Consider the following 25,368-nt stretch of genomic DNA (forward strand, 5'->3'; position numbering starts at 1 on the left):
TGTTCAAACATCAAAGGTCAACGAGCCACAAGGCGCTGCATTTGCATGGCTGTATAAAATGTAGAGACAAACTGCCCTCCATTAATTGATCCATTAGCCTGGAATGTTCTATTGGTCAGGAAAAATATAAGCAAAAATCTTCAGAATAGGAACGAGATGGTTGTTCACAGCTTGGTGTGTCCTGGAGACCACCAGAGCTTCCTATCTCTGCCTGCTCCTGCAGGGATGGCTGTGGATAAAAGCAGGCAGAAATAGAAATAAAGAAGGAAAAAAGCACTCAGCTTTCACTGCAGCAAAGATCAGTTTTATTCTCCCTGTTCCCAATGTCCCCTTCCCATGGGTCACATCTCGGCAAGCTGGTCCCACTGCCTTTTTTACTGACTTTGCAGAACTCAACAGACAAAACCTCTACCACTTAAAATTTTTTAAACCCTTCCTTTTGTCAAGTATTGAAAAGGGAAAAACAGCAATTTGAATTCCAGATAGGATTTTTAACACAACTATTAGCAGAAATCATGTCCAGAAAAATTACTACTGTGACAGAATGTGAAATGACATTTGATATGTCAAGTAAAATGATTTTTTTTTTGTTGTTTTAATAAACCAAACGTCTCATTCAGACCAGTCATCTCAGGAACTATATAACAGAAGTATAATTACTTAGAAATTGCTTAGGTAAGCGTGATTGATGCATGGTAAATAGATGTTTCCAGCACTTATTGTTTCTTCCTGATGGATTAGGAAGAGTTGTTTAACAGTTCATTTGACCAGTCTCTCCTGGTGTTTCTCGAGTCTGGCTGTGCCAGTCAGCACCAGCAGTTCCTGGTAGTTTAAGTCTCTTTAATAAAGATTAAGATGTCAGAGGTCCTGCATTGCACAAAATCCCGATTTTATTAACTTCTCATTATCAGCTGAAATATGAAGTGCATTTCTTTTCATCTGGAGAGCAGCACTTTCTCAAGGGAAAGGACAGATACCTCAGACACATTTTGGGTGCTCTAGAGTGGGTTTGTCCCAACCTTGGCTGATGCTGGGGAGCATTTTCTCACCCAAGGGCATCCCATACGTGGATGTTCCTCCCCAGAAAATGTTTGGATACCATGTTTGTGGGCAGGTTACTGAGCTGGCAGCGAGGCTGAGCACTCACACTCCAGCACTTCAGTCAATCCAGCTTCCATGAAAGAGCAGAAAAAGTGCTGGGCAGGAAGACTGAAACCTCAAAAGCCAGGGCTCAGCCAACACTTCCTTCCTCACACCCAACAGAACTCGAGGAGCAACAGCAGCAAGACCACACAAAACTCCTTGAAAGAGATCCTAGAGGTGTCCAAAGTGCACCCTGAGCAGCAGGCAGATAAACTCTGATGCCATCGAAGTGAACTTAGGCAGAACCTGATAAAGTGAAACTGCAGCAGCCCCGTGCAGCTCCCGAATGTGTCACTGGGGAAAGGCTCCTGCTCAATCCCGTGTGTTTTCTCCCACCCCAAAACCCTGCAGGTCAGTGCTACACCAACAGATGCTGCAGCAGGATCGCGCTCCCAGCCACGCTCTCAAGGGATTTCTGAAAGCTGACAAATTGATGTATTTTGCATATTTTAAAAGCGAGTCTTTGTGGAACTTCTCGTTTTGCAGGCTGCTGATTGCAGGGAGGGCAGAGCCGGCTCTGTGTGTGTTTGAACAGGCTGGCTCTTGCTGGGAAACTCTCCACGGAAAGAGTTAAGAGGGAAAAACAGTTGTTGTGGTGTAACCCCGGCCCTGCAGCCCGGGATCCCAGCCTCCCGGGAGGGTTAAGCTCTATTACTTCTGGTCCCTGACACTGCTAATGGCACTCTCTAACTAATTGCATTTCTATACCTCCACATACGGCCGGGCAACAAGTAAGCCCTTTAATCAAACAGCTTCATCTACTTCTAATTAATTCCATTTCTATGCCTTTTTAAGAGCACAGGAACATACAAAGATAGAGATGATGGAGCGCGTTCCGCGCGCGGCTGCCGGCAGCAGCTCCGCTCACGACGTGTCCCCACCTCACACCTTCCGTGCTATGGAAACAGAACGACCCCCATGGCAGGGAGAAATGATGCATCTGACTTATCAGAAGGCTAATTAATCACTTTATTATATTATTCTATATTATATTACATTATATTACTTTATATCTAAACTGAATCTGCCAAGCACTCAACTGCACTGTCAGCCGACAATCCCAACACTCACACTTGGCCCTGACAGGCCAAGGAAACAAAACCCCATCACTTTGGGTAAACGACCTCCATATTGCATTCTACTTTTGCACAAACACAGGCACAGCAAATAATAAGAATTTTTTTTCCTTTCTCTGAGCTTCAGAGAATGTGAAACCGAGAAATATTCTTGGGAAGAATTGTGCCTTGCTTTTGTCTGTGAAGAGAAATATGGCAACACCGTGCCCCACTTGCCTGGGCCCGCCTGGATTGGGTTTTTGACTTTTCTGCAGTTTGTTCTTTCAATAAATGAGAGTTTAGGGGATGTTTCACATCGTGATTCGAGAGCCCAGAACCCTGTGCACACTCAGATCTTTTGTACCTGCACAATCACCTCCACCAAAGCCATGAGTGGAATCATCTGTGATTCCCTCGGCGAGTTGTTTTGGTGTTTGCCACCGGGTTTAATCACTTTTTGTTCCATCAGAACCAGCGCTGGCCTTGCCCTGCCAGCGCTGAGGGACGACTGTGGCATCAGCTGAGCAAACAGAGGGGGATGTTTGCACACCCAGACCCAACGCAAAGCCTTCAATCCAAGCTTTGAAGGAAATGCTGATTCCTCCCTGACAGTTACTTCTTTGATAAAACAGGTCGATGTAGCAGGAAAAAACAAATTAAAAAAACCCCCCCAAACCCCCAAAAAACTGAAATCAAAACAAACAAAAAAAACCCAAAAACCAAACAAATAAAAAAATAAAAAACTCAGCTTCTGGCTCTTTAGGAAAGAGAACCACATCTGCCAGGAGCTGCCTGTTGCAAAGGTATGTATGTACAAAAGGCACGATAAGTGGGTGCTGAGCAGCGAGGAGTGGCAATTATCAGTTGCACATATCATTAGAGTCTCTCAGCTTTTCAATGGCACGGAGCTCCCCACGCCGTGTTTGCTGGGCCAGGTAAAAGGGGACTCTTAATACTGTGCAAATATGACTTACCGAAGGACTTTGCTTTCTCACCTATTCTCGGGCTTTTCAAATCAACATTATTAATTGGTGGCTTATCAGTAAGTGCTGTCTGGCAGTTAAAGGATGTTTCCACCCCGTGCAACGATACATAGAAACTCAGCAATGTCAGCAGCAAGGACAAAGAACTGCCATGTTGAAACAGAAAAATGCTTCGACACCTTCAATCTTCTTTATAAAAGCACTGAGCATTCCAGCATTCACTTGCAGCTGTTATTCCATGTTCTATCATCCTTGTTTTAACTTAATGCATTAATTTAGAACTCTGGCCTACAGTTACAACTATTAGGACTTCTACTTTTTCTCTTTCTTTCTTTCTTTCTTTCTTTCTTTCTTTCTTTCTTTCTTTCTTTCTTTCTTTCTTTCTTTCTTTCTTTCTTTCTTTCTTTCTTTCTTTCTTTCTTTCTTTCTTTCTTTCTTTCTCTTTCCTCTCTCTATCTCTCTTTCTTTCTTTATCTTTCTTTTTCTCTCTTTTTCTCTTTCTTCCTTTCTCTCTTCCTCCCTTTCCTTCCTTTCCTTCCATTTCCTCTGTTTTTCTGTTATCCAGGTAGGTACAACCACACGTTTTAGAATCTGGATCAACTGGTTTCCATGCTGGATAACTCAGCCACTTTCAGCCCCTCAGATCACCTTGCTCTGCCAGCTCTCCTGAGCACCAAATCCACTTGAAAACGGAGAAAAATGTTCGGCTGATAAGGAAAACCGAACACAAAGGGCACGACACTTCCCAGGCACCATTAAAGGGAGGCAAAGAGAGCCTAAAACGAGAAGAAAAGCTTTCAGTGCCCCCAGCTCGCGTTTTCCCCGTGTGCTGGGGCCGCACACGTGCGGAATGAAAGGACACTCGGGCTCCTGCCTCCCTTTCTCACTGATGAACAAGATAAACCCACGAGCTCCATGAAAACCCGAGTGCTGGGAGGGAGCTGGGCAACCCCTCATTCTCATGCAGGATTGTGGAGATCCAGGCCGGCCTGGCAGGTATTTGTGTGAACCTCTCCAGAGCCTGCAGGGACAGGTATTTTATCTGCTCCCCAGAGAGTCTGCTCAGCTCTCAGCTATTCCAGGGGCTCGTTTTTCTCAGCATCCAACCCAAACCTTGCTCCTGGGCTGGTTCCTGCTGGTCCCATTCTGTGCATGCCACAGGTGAGTGACCAAAAAAGCAGAATACGAATTTCGGCTGCTTCTTTTACAGTATGACATTATCTTCAAAAATTTTTCCTGTACAAGCACAAAATCAGCTCAAATTCATTTATTTAAAGGACTTCTGTGCCACCACATTTTGCTGTTTTACAACAGCAAACCTGTGAAATGAGATGCTCAGCAGTTTTCTTCTTCTTCTTCTTCTTCTTCTTCTTCTTCTTCTTCTTCTTCTTCTTCTTCTTCTTCTTCTTCTTCTTCTTCTTCTTCTTCTTCTTCTTCGTCATTGTCTTTGTCATTTTTTTTTCTTTTTTTTTTTTTTTAAAGGAAGTTGTTATTCATTGATATTTAAAAAAGAAAGCAAACAAATATTTGATGTGCTGTGTTAGCATGAAAAGGGGGAGCCCTGTACAAGCACAGAAAGCACAGGTGAGCTATTTTTATGGGAGTGAAAACAACCTGGGGAGGAAATGGGTCTGCTACAAAGGTAAATCCTGGCTGTGTAAATACAGAGAGAGAGGTTTGGTTGTCCTCAAATGGGAGAGAGAGGCACCAACCACGTGGCTTTGCAATTCAGTTTGACATCTTTAAGCATCACAGAAAAAGCACAAAAAGCACAAGACTGAGGGAAGAGCAGAGATACAGGAGATCAGTGAGATCAGCAGTTTCTGTCCTACCCAAAGAGAGTCCAGCAGATTTTCTGACTGACACTAAATATTAATTTAACCACAGAGCTGAGAAATGTAGCTGGAAAAATCTCCTTTCCCTCTTTAAAACCTAAAATCTGAACATCATGCCAATCAGTTTGTGGTTGTGCTTTGTGGAGACTCAATTCATGTAGATAAATTTTTTAAAAGTCCTTTTTCTTGAATTCTGCTCCTCTGCAAGAAGCAAAACACACTCAAAGCCTTGTCCAGCTCTAAAGGATTTCTGAACTTCCAGAGAAAAAGCAAAATTCCATTAGTTTTTTTTCATCATTTATGTGCATAAGCTTCCAACACTTCCAGGCTTTCCCTGGCGTTACAAACAGAACAGAGAAAATGCAACAAGAAAATCTGTTCCTTGGGTATTTCCAGCCCAGTTACTCTGAGGAATTAGAAGAAATCTATGAAAGAAAACAATAAAAATAAAGTCATGTGCAAGGTTTTCATGGATGTTTTTCAGACCAAAGGGGTTCTGACGGATTTCAGAGATGCATCCAAACTTCAGAGTGAGTTTCCAAACCAAACATGGCTGCAAACCCTCACATCCATCAGCTGCTCCTTTGCCAATCTTCCTATCATGGAGCAAAAATGACCCTTTAAAATTGTCCCAGAATATTCTGCTTTCATGGCTGTTCTGCTCTGTACCACTTTGAAGTCACCAGAACACAAATATTCATATTTCAAATGGCTAAAGCCTTGTTCTGGGCAGTAATGTGGATATACACCAGGATTAAATAATAAATCTCATTTTTCCGACTTCATTGCTCTGAGAAAATTATGCTATCAGCATAATAATAATTAAAATGTCCACGACTAACCATTATGGCTTCTTTCTTGGAATTAAATACTTTAAAAATGGATCATTAGGTGGTGTGAACAGCAGCTGAACATGAAGTGTTTTGCATAAACCCAACTCAGCTCCTGGATGAGGATGGGATTTTCTGGATGGTTGAATTTATATTTATATTTATATTTATATTTATATTTATATTTATATTTATATTTATATTTATATTTATATTTATATTTATATTTATATTTATATTTATATTTATATTTATATTTATATTTATATTTATTCTAAATAACTATCTATATCTATACTATTGATATCTATATCTATATCTCTGAAATAGCAATGCCTTGGAAAAATAAACATGATTTAAATCCCACATTTCCTACTCCAGGAGTGCCCAGTTTGTACCTGGGTTTAGCAGGGGATGCTCTGGGGTTTGCAGGAAAGAGCAAAGGAGCACATGGTGAGCAGCAGAGCTGGAATGGAGGGTGGGACACTCTCCCAATCCCAAGTTTTTCTTGGCAAAAGGTCTGGCAAATCCAAACTGCCAGGAATAAATTGCTGTTGGAACTCGAGGACATGTTGGAGTCATCAGCAGACACAAAGCCTGAGAGGAAGGATTTCACTCAGGGACAGCACAACCTCCTTAGGAAAAATTGCACATCCTCCCTGCTTGGCACTGCAGGAAAGCAGGGAAATAACCTGTGGCATTCACATTCTCTGAAAAATCCCTTTGCCCTGGATTTTCCTTCTGGGAAGCTGAGAAGCCTCAGAGAAAAGGAAAACAATTCTTATCTCATTTGCTTCTCCTGTGTTGTGCTCATGTGGGATGTGTTTGGAGATTGTTTACCCACAGGTGATTGTTTCATTGCAGTCTGGTGTGAATTATTTTGACTCATTGGCCAGTCAGGGCCAAGCTGTGTCGAGGCTCTGGAAAGAGTCACGAGTTTTCATTATTATCTTTTTAGCCTTCTGTAAGTATCCTTTCTGTATTCTTTAGTATAGTATTCTTTAATATAATATAGTATTACAAAGTAATAAATTAGCCTTCTGAGAACACAGAGTCAGATTCATCATTCCTCCCTGCCACGAGGATCCCTGCAAATACAATAAAAACCCTCCAGGATTCCTCTGCTCCCAACAGGAATTGAGAGGAAGAAGAGACAGCCAGGCAGAAAAAAGGGATGAGGTCAGAGTAAGGAGCATCCCAAGCCCAGACAGAGCTGAGCGTCCAGCTGAGGGTGTTTCCCTGGGGTGGATTTACAAGGCAACCCCAGCCCCAGCACAGACATTTTCCAGGATTCACCTATTTTAAGATTCCCATGACATGTAAAATGATTAATCTCCATTTCATGGCAGCAGGAGCTGAGCAAGAGACTGCTTGAATTGGCCAAGATAACCAGGAGAAAAGTCCAGCTCATTTCTGGGCAGCGCTGCAGAAGGAGGGAAAAACTGAAGCAGGTATTAAGGGAAGAGATGAACAATGAAAGTGAAGACTTTCCTGGTTTTACATATAAATTTTAGTAAGTGGAAGGGCAAACATTGAAAAAATTAAAATTTCTCTTGACTCATTTTTAAATTGAATATTTCAGGAAAGAAGAATTCAATACTGTCCTAAAAACTACCTTGAGGCAGCAGCACTGATACAAATTTCCAGAGTTTTCCCAGGCCTTCTGTGAGGAAGAACCAACATTCTGGGGCAGAGGAGCTGAAGCTGAAGACTGAAATTCCAGTGGAAATTCAAAGAAGCAATTCCTTTAGGAGCTGCAATTTATTCTTCTGGAACAGAAGAAATTATTGCACCAAGCAGGGGCTAAGATGTCCTGACAGCAGCAGTGCAGAACTATCTCTGCAGCAGTTATTAATGAGCTGGAAAAATGCTGGGTAGCAAATTCACCTCCCCTCCCCAAGGCCAGAATTCACGGCAACAAATCCCTAAAATAATCAGCTAATTCCAGAAGATTAGGAGAGGGGATGCCTCCAGATGACAGAAGATTTCTTAATTTCAGTTACTTATAAGGTCACATTAAGCAGGAGGAAAATTTCCTCTGAAGTTTACAAATTAGTTTCTAATCTATTCCACAGCTTTTGGTATTTCTGGTCTATATTCTGTGTTACAGTCTAAAATAAGGAGGGAAAAAAAGTAATAAAAAAATGAATTGCTTGGGTTAGCCAAGAAAGGATTTAAGCACTTAATTTAGACTCCTTCTGCTGCTATTATTATTATTATTCTATGTATATTTTTATATATATTTATATACATGTTTACAGAGCTGAAATTTCCAGAGGGAAAGCACGACTGAACATCACAGAGGAGCTGACTTCTGGTGATTACTTCTCTTTATTTTTCTCCCCAAACTGTCCTGTGAAAAATAAACTTGGTTGGCTTGTTTTATTTTTTCCCAGAACATGCATTTTAACATCTCATGGAAACATTGTAGAATCTAAAATCAAAATATATTAATATATGTTGTTGTCCCTGTGGGACAACAGTTCCACCTTTGCTGCTCTGCAGAACCTTGATTTATTTCTAGGAAAAAAATATGAAAAAAAACCAAAATAAAAAATATTTTTTGTTTTGTTATGTATATTTCTATTTAATTATTGTTCACTGGCACCCAGTTCTCTGCGTTCTGGCTTTCATTTTTACAGCAGCACCATCAGTGCTGGACCCAACTTCAAGTCCCCCTGGTGTTTCTCACCCTCCCCCTCCCCTTTCCTCCCTCCCCAGCTGCTGTCCAGCTTTTCCTGCTTATCCAGCGAGCTCCAAGAGGCTCCTGCCTGACCCAAATTCTCCTTCCAATGGGATCAACCCAGCCCTGCAACCCCTCAGCATCCCAGAGCACCTCATGGAACCATCAACCTCCTCTAAGACATGGAACCACACACTAAAACCCAATTCCAGACTCCCCAGTGGCACAGGAGCCTGTCCTGGGAGAGATCCCAGCTCCCACACTGAGGAATATTCCCTGTTCCGGGGAAAAACCTGGAGCTGGCCCAGGGCAGCCCCCTCCCCTGCTGCTGCATCAGCTCCCAGCCCACCCCAGAGGTGGTTCTGCATCCAGAGCTGACTCCAGGAGCTGATTCCAGCAAAACCCTGGTGCCACACTCAGCTCAGCATCCCAGGAGGAACTGCAGAGCAGAGGGAGGGGAGGGGGCTCTGTGTGTGTGTGTGTGTGTGTGTTACCTTCCAAGTACCACACAGCCCCCAAATCCCACAGGCTATCATTCCAAAATTTGTGATGTTTTGTCTACTCTGGTGATTTAAGGTTTGTCAGAAAATGTCAGAAAGGCCACGGGGCCAAGGGCTTCCTGATGACTGAGGATTTTCTTTCACATGACCTTCCTGAAGTTGATTTTGGGCTCCAGACAGTGCTGCCTTCAGCTCTGACAGGGGCCGGCTGGCAGCAGATTCATGGGGATCTCTGGGGCATTCTGGCATTTTCAAACTGAGCCGGGGCTGTAATGCCTCCTAATCATCCAGAATATTGTTTCACTGGCGGGCTGGAAATGCCAGCCCCTCACTTTGGTTAGCAGGGAAAAGGAGCCTGGGCTCCTGATGCAAACAATTAAAAACACATCAGATGTGAGTGGATAAGCAGCAACGCTGGGTATTGGCATTTCATGTGTGATAGTGCACGTGGCTTTTAACACGGGAGCACTGAAATGAATTTTATAAACACAGAGGGAAAAGGAGGATCGGGAGAGAAGTGTTAAAACATTAATTTGTGATCAAACTCTTAATTTGTTTCAAAATCTTAAATTGTGTTGAAACTCCTCCTTTGTGTTGAAACTGTTAATTTGTGTTGAAACTGTTAAATGTGTGAGCATTCCCACAAACTCCAAGCAAAGGGAGCAGGGACCAGCACATGAGGGTTTCAGATTATTTAGGAAACTCTTGGTTATAAAAAAGTTTAGGAATCTTGAATTTGCATGTGTTATTAGCATAACTATTACTCAGTCAGAATGTCTTAATGAGTCTCCTTTGTGCCCTGATCACAGAACCATGGAATGGTTTGGGTTGGACCTTAAAGGTCACCTCATTCTACCCCATTCCATGGCCAGGGAAACCTTCCACTGTCCCAGGGAGCTCCAATGTCCATCCAGCCTGGCCTTGGACACTTCCAGGGATCCAGGGGCAGCCACAGCTCCTCTGGGCACCCTGTGCCAGGGCATCCCACCCTCACAGGGAAGGATTCTAAATCATTTATTCTGCCAAGGCAGCAGCCACCTGTCTCCTGACCTCCACAGAAATGCAGTTTCTAACTCAAACCCAGCCCAAAGTCTGTGTTGGGCTGGATTTTGAGTTAGAAACTGGGTTTGAGTTAGAATCCCATCTGTGCTTGGGATGCATCAAGACAACCAGGCGACCTCTCCTAAACCTGCCTGGAGTTCAGGGACACTTTTATCTGAGGGGATGCTGCCCACTGCAGGCGTGTGTCACCTGAGCCATGCGTGGGAGCAGCTCAGCAGCACGTTTTGGACACCTCCTGAGCCCCAGCAATGCAGGGGAATCAGACACAGGTTATCAATCAGTGCTGGGGAGCAGCTCGACATTGCAGCTCTGGGGTTTGCACTGGATGGAGGAGGAGAAGAACCAACTCAACTCACAAAAAGATCTTAAAACTGTGTGAGGAGCTCACACCATACCCCAAATCCACATTATTTGCCAGGGAGAAATAGGAAATTGCCATTAACCACTTCATAGCCTGCAGGTGTAGAGCCTGGGCCAGCCCCTGCTCTGCCCTGCGTGTGCCTGGGGCTGCCTCAGCCTTCTGCAGATATGGAGAGAGCAAACTTAACCACTGCCAGTCCTCTTAACTTGGCCTGATTTATGGGCTCAAAACCCCCCGAGATCTCTTCACGGAGCCATTTCTCATACCCACACTTACTGAACAACCCAGCCCAAACATCTGTATCACAGAAATTCAACATACAATGTTATTCCTGCGAAATAATTTAACCATCACTTTCTTTGCCGACTTTTCCGTGCCAGCCTTACACCTTTTTTTTTTACTTTACATGCTTCATTTCAGCAAAATCAAGGATGCAAACTTCTTAGAAGTACTTAGTTTCCATGGAAACCTAAGCTGACCGCAACATTATTGTTCTCAAGAGGGAACTGACTTTACTATATGTTCATTCACTGAATTAATGGACTCCTGGTTCTTTTATTAGCAGCTCTCTAACAATAGAAAGAGAGAAATGTTATAAAAAAGACTCTCAGACAACTGTCCACTCTTTTGTCCAGGGCTTATTGGAATGACGCAAGTCTATTCAGGAAAAGATTATAAAAATCAACTCAAAGCTGCCTGTGTTTGTGGCTGCTAAATATACCTTTATTTCATAAAGATACAACCTATAAAACAAGCAAATTAAAGCTCTTTTTTAAAGTAGTAACTGTGAAGCAGCAGCCCTGGAGAAATGGGGCTTTTGCTCCCAAATCTGGGATTGTTGCCCCCTCCCACGGGGTGGTGGAGCATCTTTAACCCCCAATTCTGTGTCAGTTCTCAGCCAGGATGAGGACTGTGCACAAATTGGAGGGGGGTGATTCTTCAATACACAGAAAAGTGAAGAAAACTCACTGAAATCTGTGGGAAATCCTCACCGAGAGTTTGAGAACACCTTCTACAAGCTGGGGATAATATGACAACATATCCCTGTTAAGTGCAGAAATGCAATTTGTGCTGCAAAGGGAGCAACTCAGAGCAGGCCAGGTTCAAATCTGCATTGTGAGAAATTGCAAATCCGGGTTCAAATCTGCAAATTAAGAATTTGCAGATCCAGGTTCAAATCTGCAATTTGAAACATTTCAAATCCATGTTCAAATCTGCAATTTGAGAAATTGCAAATCCAGGTTCAAATCTGCAATTTGAAACATTTCAAACCCACGTTCAAATTTGCAATTTGAAACATTTCAAATCTGAGTTCAAATCTGCTATTTTAAAAATAGCAAATCCAGGTTCAAATCTGCAATTTGAAACATTTCAAATCCGAGTTCAAATCTGCAATTTGCTCTCGCAAGGCTCAGCCCTGGGGCGTTTGTCCTGCCCAGTAATTGCTGCACAAAAGACAGTGAGCAGCTCCCTTGCTCTTCCCTAACTGCCTTCCTGAGTGCTTATTGAAGTCTGATTTCTTACTCCTCTGGGTCATCATTCATCAGCCCCCCAGATCCCACCGGGAGAGCCCGGCCAGACCTCTCCACATCCCTCCTTGCCAGAGGCCATTCCTGGCGGCCCCGTGATATAGAAAATGTCTTCACAGCGACCCGGCGGGACAGGCCGCGGCCATAATACCCAAATAATCATTTGGCAAATTATCATAATTATCAATCAATCATCCCCGTGTGAACAATGTGCTGCTGAAGTATCAGATGGTTCCTGTGACCTGTAGCATTTTGGATATAATAATAAACCCGGGGAGATTTATGGCCCCATCCCGCTCTTCGCATCTGCAGCGGCAAAACGCTCGTTGGGTTTTGCTTTTGCTTTAGAGCTCAAAGCTTTCCTTGTACCTGCGTTTCTTGTTTGCTACTTGATGCTTTTTTTAAAGGCCAAAATTTCTGGTCACACCCTGAAATATTACACCCAGTTTTCTAAAATTCACTCTGTTTTTAAAAATAAATCTGTGTGATTTGTGAGCGCAGAATAACCGTGCTGCTTAAATTGCTTTTACTCCACAGCCTCATCAGCATTATATTTACAGCTTCTAATATTTGGCAATGTAGGAATGAGGCCAGCCAGAGGAGGGGGGAAAATTGGTTTTGTCTTCAGTTTTTGTTGTGTTTTGCACAATACCAGATTGAATCCAACCCTTTTGAAGCCGATAGCATCTCCCGCTCCCCGTGCAGCACATTCTTGTTAATGGATAAATTCAAGCTCTCCAGAAAGTCAAAGAATAAATTTAAAGCCTTTTGCCAAATGCCTATCCTATTGGATTTTGATAAGACGGCTATTGAGCTTTAATAATGTCTTCTATCCTTTTTCAGCTGGCCCTTAACATGTCTCTTTATTTGTCCCTAAAGCCTCTTCAGCGATGCCTTTTTATTACAAGTCTCTCAGCTTGCTCTCAGGGGAGACAGGGTCGACAAGAGTGATAGATAGATAACTCTATAGATTATCTCCCACAGATGTTTTCTCTCCAGTAGCCCCTCAGGCTATTCCCTCTAAGTAAACAGAAACTAAATAGAGAGTCTACTGAAGAGAGAAGTCCCTGAGGTCCCTTGTCACCACGGTCAGAAAAACAGCCCAGCCTGGGGAGGTTGGCTGGGAGCTCTGCACACACAGAGAATCCTTCCCCAGCATTCTGGAACCCTCATCCAAAGTGACCCTTGGAGGGGAGGGAAATGCATCGACTTGGGGGAAAAAAAAGGTGGTGTGTAATGGGCACAGGCTTTGCTTCCTGCTGGAGGAAGTGGAAATCTTTCAGCTCAAAGTTGAAGCAAAATGACAACGGGGACGGTGACAATGACAACAAGGTGTTTGCTCAGTTTATTAAATGCTTGGAAAATTCAGAGAGAGGGGACACTGAACTGCTTTCTAAGCAAAATAAACAGAGTGCAGGGATATGGGCTGGGAAAAAGACATTTGGGAGCAGGGGACAAAAAACACCCCAGGTATTACTCATATTTTCATCTCTGAGTGTCCTCATTCAGGTCACTAAAATAACTAAAATAAGTGATTTTCCTGGTTTAATATTGCTTCCAGCACTGATTATTTAAAATTAAACAAACAAGATGAGGAGCTCGTGTGTATTTGTCAAAGTTAAACTAAATATCAGCTAGCAAAGGTGATACAAGGAAAGCTCGTTAGGTGTACACAACATTTCAACCCATGGAGCAGCACAGAGATAAAAAATGATCCTGGATATGGGTCCTTCAATGACATTGAATTAGTCCTGTCAGACAATCACTAACAAAGAAATCAGCTTTGTGGTGTTAGTGGTCCCAGCAGAAATAACAGTAACATGAACTGAAAAATACTGGGTACGGTGAGAAATACTTATTCTATGTGCTCCAAGCCAAAAAAACCCCTGTTTTATTCTACTGCAAAACAGGCTCTGCTGTGCTGCAGACTTTCCCCTGCCTTTCAGTTCATTAAAGTTATGTAAAAGAGTGTTTTTTTCCTGGGAGCTTAAGAGCAGAGATAGTTCTGGGGCCAGTTTTAAGCAGAGGTTCCTTCATGCATCTCCCTACACCTCTCACTGCCATCACCTTCGCTTCCCTACTTTTTCCTGGTTTTACAGGTTTTTCTCTGCATTTTGGAGTTTTTTTTTCCTCTTTCTAGTCCTTGTTAGTGCCCAATTCTGAACCTGTGATGCAGCAGTCAAAAGAGCCACTGAAATTATGGTCTCTGCAGCTCTGATTTCCTCCCCTCCCAGTTTAAATCAGGCCACCCACTCCAGTTACATTTGTCTTCAGTCACCTTCTCACCACCAACTCATCTCTGAAGGAATAGGAATAAATTGAAGTCAAATCTCAACCATTGTGTCTTCAGGGATATGACAACTGAACGATTTAGAGAGGCTGGAAAAGGAAATCTGCTCCCGAGAGGGTTTTGTGCCACTGGAGCCAAATGCCAGAGTGCTACTTCCAAACAATTGAGAGATCCTACAAAAATTGTCCGGAGTGATTTCTCATTCTTTAGTTTTCATTTTCTCCTGACTGAAAAGCTGTCTCACAGTAGTCTTTTCACAAGCCATAAAGTTTAGACTTGAACTCTTTACCTTACTGCTCTGACCTCCTTTACCCCAGCTGTAAAACCCTACTGCCCATCCTTCAATAAATTTATCACCTCATAAACTCCCACTAGTGCTTCTCTACAATGCATTTAAAAGACACAAGTAGAAGGCCAGGCCTTCCCCCCTTGTCAAATATCACAATTGTCCAGTTTTATACCTGCTGCACAGGGAAATATTTAAGGACATGGCATTTTTCAAAGACCTGCAGTTTTTGTAACAATCCCCCTTGAAATAAAAGCACAAAGTTTAAATACAAACCCATGGACTGAACATATAAAACTGCCAGTTTTGTGTTTCCCTGTTTCACACAACTCCTGCTCTCTTTGGGGTACTGTAGGTCCTGGAGGTGGGGATGGAGAGTTCATTTGTGATATTGTAATTAAAGACTGAGTAAAAATTAGCTGAGCCATGGAGAATTTCCTCCATCCTTGTGGGGATAATGAGAACTTGCCACCTTGTCACCACGTCTGTCCAGACAAAAGGATCCCACAGAGGCAGGGACAGACACCCCATGAGTTATGGAGGTGCCCAAGGTAAAAAGTTCAGCCCTGTTGCCACAGGTCCCTGGCGAGGTCACGGCATGCTCAAAGGATGTTTCCTCTTGGAAATAAAACCTGATTTTTTAGTTTTTAATGTGGTGAGAATAGAACAGGCCATACTGGACATGTGTCTAAATCGCTTTTCCCAGCCTGGCTCTGGAGCCTGGCAAGGATTGTGTTTCACTGTTTGGCAGAGGAAAGCAAGGGATTCCTTTCAGTTTCAAGAGTGGAGGAGCAGCATGGCCTGAAGGATGAGCAGCAATGTGGCAAGGGCCAGCCTCAGAGATTTCCCACTCCCAAAAAACTCACAAGCAGGACTGTGAACATGCTTTACAAGACAACTGCACATAAAGGGAGTCACAACCAGCTCCATATTTCAGAGAGGACACACAAGCTGCAGCCATTGAGAAGCTCTAATCAAACCCGACTTGTAAAGCCTTAATCAGCAAAGCTGTTAACCAACAGATCCACGTGGAACAAAACCTCATTTCAGTGCCTCTGAGGGCAACCCCAACCCAAACAGCAGCCTGGCTACCCAAACATGTCATGCTGAGGCTGCCTCCCAGCTCCAGTGGAGACATTTTTGCAGCTGGGCTGAGTGTGGAACACATTTTCTCTGGTCACTGCTCCAGTTGGAGCCCCACAATGTGATGAAAAGCACCACTAATGCATCACACGGGCTGAATTTTATCCTTTCACAGACCTATTCCTTCTCCCTTGGACTTCACATAAGCCACATTTGATGCTGAAGTGACCTCCAAAAATTTAGCACTTTTAACAAAGGACCAACATTTTCTTTTACTGGAAAAGAGGTAAATGAGGTTTCTCACTTTGGCCCGGCAGCTGTTTGTGTTGTAGCTGAATCAAGGAACACCTCAAGCTATTATTTTCTCTTTCATAATGACTGGAATCACAAAAAGACAGAAAAATATGCCAACAGAACCACAACACTTAATCCAAAAAAACAACAGCAAACACTGGAAAACTTTTACGATGTTATTGCCATCAACGCCTTGGTCCAAAAGGGAGGGAAAAGTGTCCAGGTGCATTTCCAAGCCAGGGAATAAAACAACTCCCAAAAGATTGAGCCATGTCCTACCTTTTTAATATTGCCCTCCTGGGAGGTCACCTCGGGATCAGTCAGTATTTGCTATGGAAAAAACAGAATAGAAACAAAATTCAGTTGTGTTGCAACTGAGAATGCTGTAAAATAACAGAGATTCATATTGCTGTTGTTATGATGATGATGAGGAGAATGAATAAATATTATATTATTGATAATAATGGCCAAAACTCACAACTACACCCAGGTGTTTGGGGAAGTTCGATGGAGGGTTTTCAGCACAAGTGTAATTTAGATTTTTATATATATATATATATATATATATAAAAAAGCAAGCAAAAAACAAGCAAAAACAACAACAACAAAAAAACCCAAACCAAAACAAAAAAAGAGAAACATTTTTATTTATTTGTCTTACATATTTTTGTTTTGTTGTATACATCCTTGGGAAAGTAAACTGTCTGTGGCACACTGATTAGTGGAATGGGACCACAATTTTTGTCTATTGACTTAAGGAGCTCATCCTGCTGAGTATACTGAATATAACAGTGCAGTGATAATATTTGCATAGTTGAATTATGTGTATTTTTTAAAAAATTATATATATATATATTTAAGGTTTTCTGTCAGTTCTGTGAATTATTCCCTTAGGTTGGGCAGACAAGGATGGGTGTGGGCACCAAGGGAACAGGTACCCACAGAATTTCCAGGATTGAGTCCCTCTGGAGCAGATCCTGGGATGCTGTGCCCCCCCCAGGGCTCTTTAATTCCCCCTCCAGCCGAGGTGTGGTGGAACAAGTCATTAAATCGCTGCTGTGCTCCACCTCAGATTAGCTCCAGGTCAGCAGGCATTCGGGGAGGTCAAGTACCTCAACCCTGGATCCCCCTCCAGGATAAACACACTGGGAACAGACCCGATCCAGTGGCCCCGCTGGGAATTCCAGCGGCTCCCGGGGCTCTGGGGGGATCTGGGGTGGCTGAGGTCAGACAGGCACCCAAGGACAGGGGTAATGGGGGTGCTCAGGGCTCCCAGAGATGGGGAAGGTGATTCGGCTGCCAAAGAGCAGGAAAAACCTCCAAGAAGAGAGATGAATGTGGAAGGAAATGCAGGTTAAAATGGGGAAGGGGAGTTCGGGGAAGTTCGGGGAAGGGAAGTTCAGGGAAGTTCAGGGAAGTTCAGGGAAGTTCAGGGAAGTTCAGGGAAACTCAACGAAGTTCAAGGAAGAGAAGTCAGGGAAGTTCAGGGAAAAAAAGTTCATGGAAGTTCAGGGAAGTACAGGGAAGTACAGGGAAGAGAAGTTAAGGGATGTTTAGGGAGGAGAGGAGAGGAGAGGAGAGGAGAGGAGAGGAGAGGAGAGGAGAGGAGAGGAGAGGAGAGGAGAGGAGAGGAGAGGAGAGGAGAGGAGAGGAGAGGAGAGGAGAGGAGAGGAGAGGAGAGGAGAGGAGAGGAGAGGAGAGGAGAGGAGAGGAGAGGAGAGGAGAGGAGAGGAGAGGAGAGGAGAGGAGAGGAGAGGAGAGGAGAGGAGAGGAGAGGAGAGGAGAGGAGAGGAGAGGAGAGGAGAGGAGAGGAGAGGAGAGGAGAGGAGAGGAGAGGCTCCATTGCATTTTAGCAGCTGAGAGTTGGCACGAAGCTCCGGGCTCCCTTTGTCCATGCCCAGGTGAGATCGACTGATTTACAAATTTCCAACCCGTTGCCAAATCTCCAGCTCAGCTGCACTAACAAGGGGCTGTGTTTCCATGGGAAGAACCCCAAACCATTCCATGCTTTACACCAGCTCTAATGGACGTTGAAACTGCGGTTTCCAAAGTAGCTGAGAGCAAATAGGATCAAGAAGCAAATCCAGAGCCATAAAATTCTGTGTTCCTACCCTGGAACACCCTGGCATCCCCGTGAATGACTGGAGTTAAACATCCATCCTGCCTGTCCTAGATGTCACCAAGCTTCCAGGGAATGCTGACTGCTCACCAGCAACCAGCAATCCCCAAAAACTTTGGAGAATTAGGCCATCAAACTTTCAGATCTGAAACAGAAATGTAAAACTACTCCAAAACATCCACGGGAACAAAGCTGCCTCCAAATGAAGATACTTCCCTGTAATTATTATTGCAAAAAGCTTTTGGGTACAATCAGAGAAGTGTGTGCAGTCAGAGTGTGTAATCCACTCGTCCAGCAGCACCATAAACGTGGAGGGGAAAGAAAACTCCAATGAAGTGCAAATTGGGCTGTGGTGGAGCCCTGTATAAACAGGCTTAAGAGTCAGGAATTCCTGAGTCGGAATGGAGATGCCAACACAAGCTTCCTTTTGTTGGTTTGCACAGAGCTGAGCTCAAGGGGCAAGTTCCTTCTCTGACATCTTTTTTTTTTTTTTTTTTCAATTAATAGCAGATCCTGAATTTCAAAGTTCTTAGACAACAGAATTTTGGTGAAAATATTTCATCCACTTTCAAAAATGGTGATTTTGCAGAAAATCCTCTGTAGGATCTTGCTTGTTTGGAGTATTGGGAAATGGCTGGGTTTTGAAATTTGGTGAAATCCTTTTTGAGTTCCCATCTATTACAGAACTTTTGGGGGAAGAACCCCTCAATATCACAGAGAATTTTAATTTTTGATGGAACCATCTCCACACTCAAACTATCAGAACATGGACAATTAGTGGTGAACATGCTGGTGCTGCTGCACTGCAGTGATGATCGTAATGATCTTTTCCAACTTTAACAATTCTGTGATTCTATGGGTGAAAATGCATTTTAGCAGTAGTGTGAGAGCAGGTTTACATTAAATATTTCATCCTTTCTTTACACCTGATTAAAAAAAACCATCCAAGGTGTTGTTGTGGGCCGAGCTCTACCACAGACCATCTACGTTGGCTTGAACACATCCCAATGTCCTGAATGTCCCATTTTCCCACTCCACCTGAGCAGGTTGGCAGCTTGGAATGGTGTTGGCACCATTCTTGTAGGGTGTCTGTGGAGGAAAAGAGACCAGAATTCCAAAGTTTCCTTTCCCCAGTCACTGCCAGGGCTCCGAATGAGCCTTCAGAAACCTTCCTGGGAGCTGGAGGGAACCTCAGAATTGTCCTGCTGCATTCCCAGTGTGGAATAAACACTGTCTGACAACACCTGTGTGCCCAGACAGCAACCCAACAGCCACACCAATCCCTGGAGCAGAGCCCATCCCGGGATTCCACCACCCATGGCACATGGGAAGGGGGTGATGCAACACCAGCATGTCCACAGCACCTCCTGCTTAGAGGGGAGAGGCAGAACCAGGCAAAGCAAGCCCCAGATGTGATGTTTATTAAGAAGAATAACAAGATACTTCGAAAATCTGCTCATTGGGTAATTTTAGCCCAGGCTGGGCTTCATCTCATGCGAATGCCACGAGACTAAATATAGAGCTGGACGTGTGCAGTGGGCTGCACTCCTGCACTTAGCACAGATGTTCCTGAATGTGCTCAAAATTTACACCACATGCTTTTTCTATCAACTGATCTGTTGATTTTAGCCAGGGGAAAGACAACATGTCAGCAGCAGGCACGTCAGGAGAGCCTGTGCCTTGGGCCTGGGCTGGAGGGGAATTTCTCTGCCTTTCCTTCCCTGGGCTCAGGGAATTGGTGGCACCAAGATCCTGCCTCAGATACACCCGTTAGGGATGTGCTAGAATTTTTACAGAGCCCCCTGAGCGTATACTAAACATGTCAGGGAACACCATGTGATTCTTTTTGAAAAACAGTTTACAAGCTGGCATTCTCCAGCTGCAGTTAACCCTAATTTGATTACATTACTGAGACAGATCACAATGAGCTTATGTAAATAGTAACGTTATCCATTCATTCCCCCAGCTCAGATAAACTGTCATTTAAAGGGGGAAAAAAACCCAACCCAAACTTCAATAGGCATGGCTTGATGCATTCAGCAGGGCATGGTGCATTCAGCAAACTCTGAGGATGACAGACTGGAACTTGCCCCTGAAATCTGGATTTTTAAAGGAATATTTCCTCATCTGCTGAGCTGGAATTAGAAGAGAATGCTCAGTAATTGCACAGAAGTCAGGAGGCAGATAACAGCACTACTTTCAATAACTTGGTCCTTATTATTATCTGATTTTTCAGGAAGAGTTGAGTACACCACTGGTGGTACCAGTGATGCTCACAGCTGAGTGAGCACTGCAGGGTTTCACCCACCTGCCCTTGGCATTGGCCCTTCCCCAGCCCTCCTGCCTGGCCAGGGCACTGGGGACATCCCTTCCAGCTCTGGAGCCTGGGCTGTGCCACCTGCACCATCTCAGATCTGCCTCAGCACGCAGCTGGTTCACAAAAAGAACCAGAAAACTCTTCTTTTGCCTTAAATCAGCTAAGGGTCTGTGATCCTTACTTGCACACAGGTTCACACGAATGCTTCAGGTGAAAGCAGAGGCTCTGGCCCTGCTGTGCCCAGTTTGTGCTGTTCACAGCTGGGTTCTTGGCAGAATTATTCTGTTTGTCTGGGGTGTGATGGCTGTTGTCTGCACAGCCTGCAGAGCAAGCAGCTCCTTCCAGCCAGCTTCTTGTGGCTTTAAAAAATAAAATAATTAAAAAATGTCTCCGGTCATAAAAATCACAGAATGTCCTGAGCTGAAAGGACCCACGAGGGTCACCCCAGCAATCCCAGCCTGTGCCTGGAGCTCTGGCACTCACACACAGCTGAGCTACTGAGCAACATCCACCCCTGTAACCTGGCAGAGTTCACTCCAGCCCCAGGCAGGACCCAGCTCCTCCAGGACGTGGTTTCTGAGCAGGTTAAACCTTCTGGACAGCACTGGGAGCACCTCTCCTGTCCCACACCTCACCTCCTCCCTGCTCCTCTCTTCCACCCAGCTCAGGAGACAACGCTGTTATTAAGCTACAAATCCTGCTCTTCATCATTTCCATTAATTATTCCCTTAAAAGTTTTATCCTGCCAACTCCTGAGTGGGCTGGCCCCGGCCCAGTCACGTATTTAAGCAAGAAGTATCAGTGGAATGAACAGAACCAGGAATGTCTCCACACCTAAGTGCTTTTCTGGCCATGGGCCAGGAGCACAAAGCACCTTGTGGGACCCAGCCCAGGCACAGAGCACCAGAACCCACAGCAGGTATTCCATAGGGAAGAGATTCTTTATCATTTTATATCAATTATTGTATGACCCAGACTGGTTTGGGTTGCAAGGGGCTCAAAGAACATTTTTTTCCACTCCTTGCCATGGGCAGGGACAACTTCCACTATCCCAGGGTGCTCCAAGCTCCATCCACCTGGCCTTGGACACTTCCAAGGATCCAGGGGCAGCCACATCTTCTCTAGGCACTCTTTGCCAGGGTCTCACCACCTTCACAGGGAGGAATTCCTTCCTAATTTCCCACCTAAACTTCCCCTCTTGCAGTTTAAAGCCATTCCCCACTGTCCTTGTCCCTCCACCCTTTCCCCATCTCTCCTGTGGGATCCCTTCCCTAATTGGGAAGACCCCAATTAGGTCACCCCAAAGTTTCCCTTCTCCAAGATCTTCATAAGTATATTTAAATTTATATTTACATATTCAAACCCAGCAGCCAACAACCCACAGAGCCACAGCACTGATGTGCATCTGTAGGCAAACCAGACGTGGAAGAAACCCACAGAAAACCATTTCAGCACTTAAACATTTCGTCTTTCAGCCCTGTTGTTAAAATACAGGGGTTTTACAGCATTTTCTGGCCAACAATTTACCAAAATCTTCCATTTTTTCTATAGTAAGCAAATCTGTGAGCCCTATTAACTCGAGGAAATTTTCAATATCCTGCCTTGGGAATTTGAAGTGAATGTGCCTGGAATTGAGAGGGAAGGGAGGAAAGCTCTTCTCTGAGGGGAGGAATTTCCTCTCCTTGCTGCTGAGGGAAGGAGGATGAAGAGCACAGCTCTGCCTGGCAAGGAACAAACCAGGGGCTGAAAAGAGTGGAAAGAATAAACCAACCATTCAGTGCTAAGGGCAACCCCAGCACAATTGGGAACACTGGGGAGCAGCCAAGCTGTGGTTTGTGGCCCAGGAACAGCCTGCAAAGCCCTGCCACTCCACAGACCATTTTATAACCATTTATTTTTCAGCTGGAAGCCTGGGCAAAAAGGTGGAACGGTGCTGCAGGAAAAATGTGTGGAATTAGGAGGGATCCACAGCCCAGAATTTCTGGAAATCTGCTGCAGGGAACACCTCTGCATTGCTCATGTCCCCTCTGGAGCCCTCCCTGTTCCCTGGATCCCAAGAACAAAATGCAGTTTGCAGAGGTGACTCAGGGCAGGTTGTTCTGAGTGGGGTTCAAAAGAAAGGAGCATCCTAAATCATCATTTAGCATGAAATAATGTGTTTGTACCCACAGACCAAACCTCAGGGAAATGTCAGGGGGAGATAACATGAAGAAAAATGGATGTTCAAGAACAAAGAGTTGGAGGAAGAACACAAACCTGTAATCCCCATACATATCACAGCTTTTATCACTGATTTTTCAAGACATAACTGCTCTGTGCCATTGGGATGGAGTTAACTGCAGCTACCAGGGAACACCTCTGCACTTGCTCGTGTCCTCCCTGTTCTCTGAATCCCAGGAGAACAAAATGCAGCTTGCAGAGGTAACTCAGGGCAGGTTGTTCCAATGAAATTCAAAAAAAAGGAACATCCTAAATCATCATTCAGTATGGAATAATATGTTTGTACCCACAGATCTCAGGGAAATGTCAGGAGAAGAAAAATGGATGTTCAAGAACAAAGAGTTGGAGGAAGAACACAAACCTGTGATCCCCCTACATATCACAGCTTTTATCACTGATTTTTCAAGACATAACTGCTCTGTGCCATTGGGATGGAGTTAACTGCAGCTACCAGGAAGTCAAACAGGATCTAATGGAGAGAATTTGCAGTGACTTCAATGAGCTGAGGACTGGAGACTTGCAGCCAAGTCAAATACGAGAGGGGACTGATTAGGAAATGTCACCCTTTCTCCTGCCAAGCACTCAGGGCCTGGTGATAGGAGAGTATTAAACACAATCGTGCAGTCTTTAGGGGCTCTTTGATTTTATATTGCATTCTTATCGGCTTCTTAAAGTCCAGTGTTAATGAGCTTGAGAAACTCACTTGAGAGTTTGGGAGATTTGCTGAAATCAAGTGGGGTTCATTCAGTCCTGGCCCATGGATCCAGTGGAGATGCCTTTCCCTTTCCTAAGGCTCCACATGGAACCTCTGGCTGTTCTTTTTCACCATCCCAGCAATCCAACATCACCTTTACAACCAGCTCTTCATGACCACCATTAAGGAAAAATAGGTTTTAGCAATAATCAGAATTATCCCATCCCTGGAAGTGTTGAAGGATGAAGCTCTGAGCAATCTGAGCTAGTGGGAGATGTCCCTGCCCATGGGGGTGGAAAAGGAGGAGATTTAAGGTTTCTCCCAACCCAAACCATCCTGGGATTCTATGAATGAGGTTTTAAAGGATCCAGAAGCAGAGATGAAACATTGACACTGTAAACACTCCCCCAGTGCACCCCCTTTGCCTTGAAATCAGAGCAATTCCCAATGAACAACACAAACCTCCAAGTCTGGTATTTGGCTCACTTTCTCCCAAAAAAGAAATGTGTAGCAGTACATATAAGGGAAAAAAAATTAATTATGATTTTATTTTTAAAACCCCTTTGCAGGTATTACCTCCAAGTCCCTTTCTTCCAAAGAGAAATTTCATTATAAAACTGAATTCTGGAAAGATTAAAGAGACACTACTCACACTGAGCAGTATGTGCAGTGCAAGGATTAAATTGCATCTGGTTTACTCAGTTTGTTCATCTCCAATCTGAAACTTGCCTGTGACAGACTGTTGTGCTAAATAAATTAAATAAAACACGAGATTTTTGGACACAAGGTGCTTTTGTACTGCAGAGCAGCCACATCTTCACTGTAAGAACAGAAAAAAACAGCAGTAGAGTGGAAGTTTAAGGTCATCAGCTCTAAATTCTGTCTGCCACGGGCCCACATTGCACAATCACTTAATGCAGCCAGAGCTATTTATTACCCAGCAAAAAATCATCTTGAGGAGTGAAGTGCAATGTTTTGGTTAACAGATAAAGCCAGGCTGTTTGAGGGGATGTAAATGGATTGGATGGTTAAATTCATCCATGAGCCATCCATCTTTTGTGCTCGACCCTTTTTAGTTATAAAAATGACCTTGGTATTGACAGAATAATAGAAACGAACTTCCCCTGCAGTTCATCTATTGATCCCCCTTTGCTCAGCTGATCACTAATAATCATAAGTAAATAAAGAGGGGCTGTGCATCATCCCACCATGGCAGGGCTGACAGATGGGCACCTCTGGGCCGGGCTGAGGAGCTCAGAGCTCCTCTCAAACTGCAGCTTCAACACCCAGGACAGGTAAATCCATGCACAGGCAGCTCCGTGCACTCGCTGGGTGTCCAGCCACACCTGGTGTGAGCAGAGAACATCATCAAGGGAGGGAATGCTGGGGTGGATTCAGCAAAGACACAATCCAGCCCTTGGAGTTGTTCGTGGTTTGACCCCCAGCCTCTGTTTGGGTGAGGCTCTGCTCATCACAGAATCCCTTTGGTTGGAAAAGACTCCAAGCTCACCCAAGCTCTCCTTCTTGGTGTCTCTGGGGTGATTCCCAGTTCTGTTGGAATGTCCTTTGCAGAAGCTCCCTTCTCCCTTCAGAGGGAGCAGAGGTTCAGTGCCCTCAGCCCTTTGTGGATCATCAACACTATTTATTTTTTCTTACAAAGTTCCCTTCATCACAGACGAGGTGTTGCCACTGATGCATTGATTGGCACCACTGTCAGGGAAGGAGGAAATCCTCAGCACTTCCATCCCTCCTGGAAAGCAGGTGCCAAGGAGAAGGACCAGGATGAGATGTTCCAAGATAAAATATTTTCTCCTTCAGGTCTCCAGCCACAGAGCAGCTGCCTCTGGCCTCTCCCACCACCCTGTGCTGAACAACAGCCTCCATCCCTACTTCAATGCAGTCATCAGGCAGCTAAAAATTTGAGAAAGAACAGAGAAAAATGACCTCATTTCATTCTTTTCCTAGAGCCTACGAAGACTGATAAGAATTCTGAATTGTTTTACCACATCCAAGGGGTCAATAAGGAGTGTCTTGGTTCAGAAGCCAAGCCCTGCCTCTGGCCCAGCATTGCACAACTTCCCTGA

The 25,368-nt window shown here is 44.3% G+C and overlaps 1 protein-coding gene across 4 annotated transcripts in view; it reads right to left on the bottom strand.

The window, feature by feature from the left end:
• The window catches only part of PRDM16 (PR/SET domain 16), a 299,007-nt gene that overhangs the window by 128,676 nt on the left and 144,963 nt on the right, over nucleotides 1-25,368 (bottom strand). For all 4 annotated transcript variants that reach the window (XM_064396885.1, XM_064396883.1, XM_064396884.1 and 1 more), the window contains one exon: nucleotides 16,214-16,264. Coding sequence is in view for 3 of the 4 variants with exons in the window: in XM_064396883.1 (XP_064252953.1) it covers nucleotides 16,214-16,264 (51 nt within the window). In the remaining variant the exon portion in view is untranslated. The remainder of the gene's footprint in view (nucleotides 1-16,213; nucleotides 16,265-25,368) is intronic.

This window comes from Passer domesticus, chromosome 22 (assembly GCF_036417665.1).
Source record: "Passer domesticus isolate bPasDom1 chromosome 22, bPasDom1.hap1, whole genome shotgun sequence".
NCBI lineage: Eukaryota > Metazoa > Chordata > Aves > Passeriformes > Passeridae > Passer > Passer domesticus.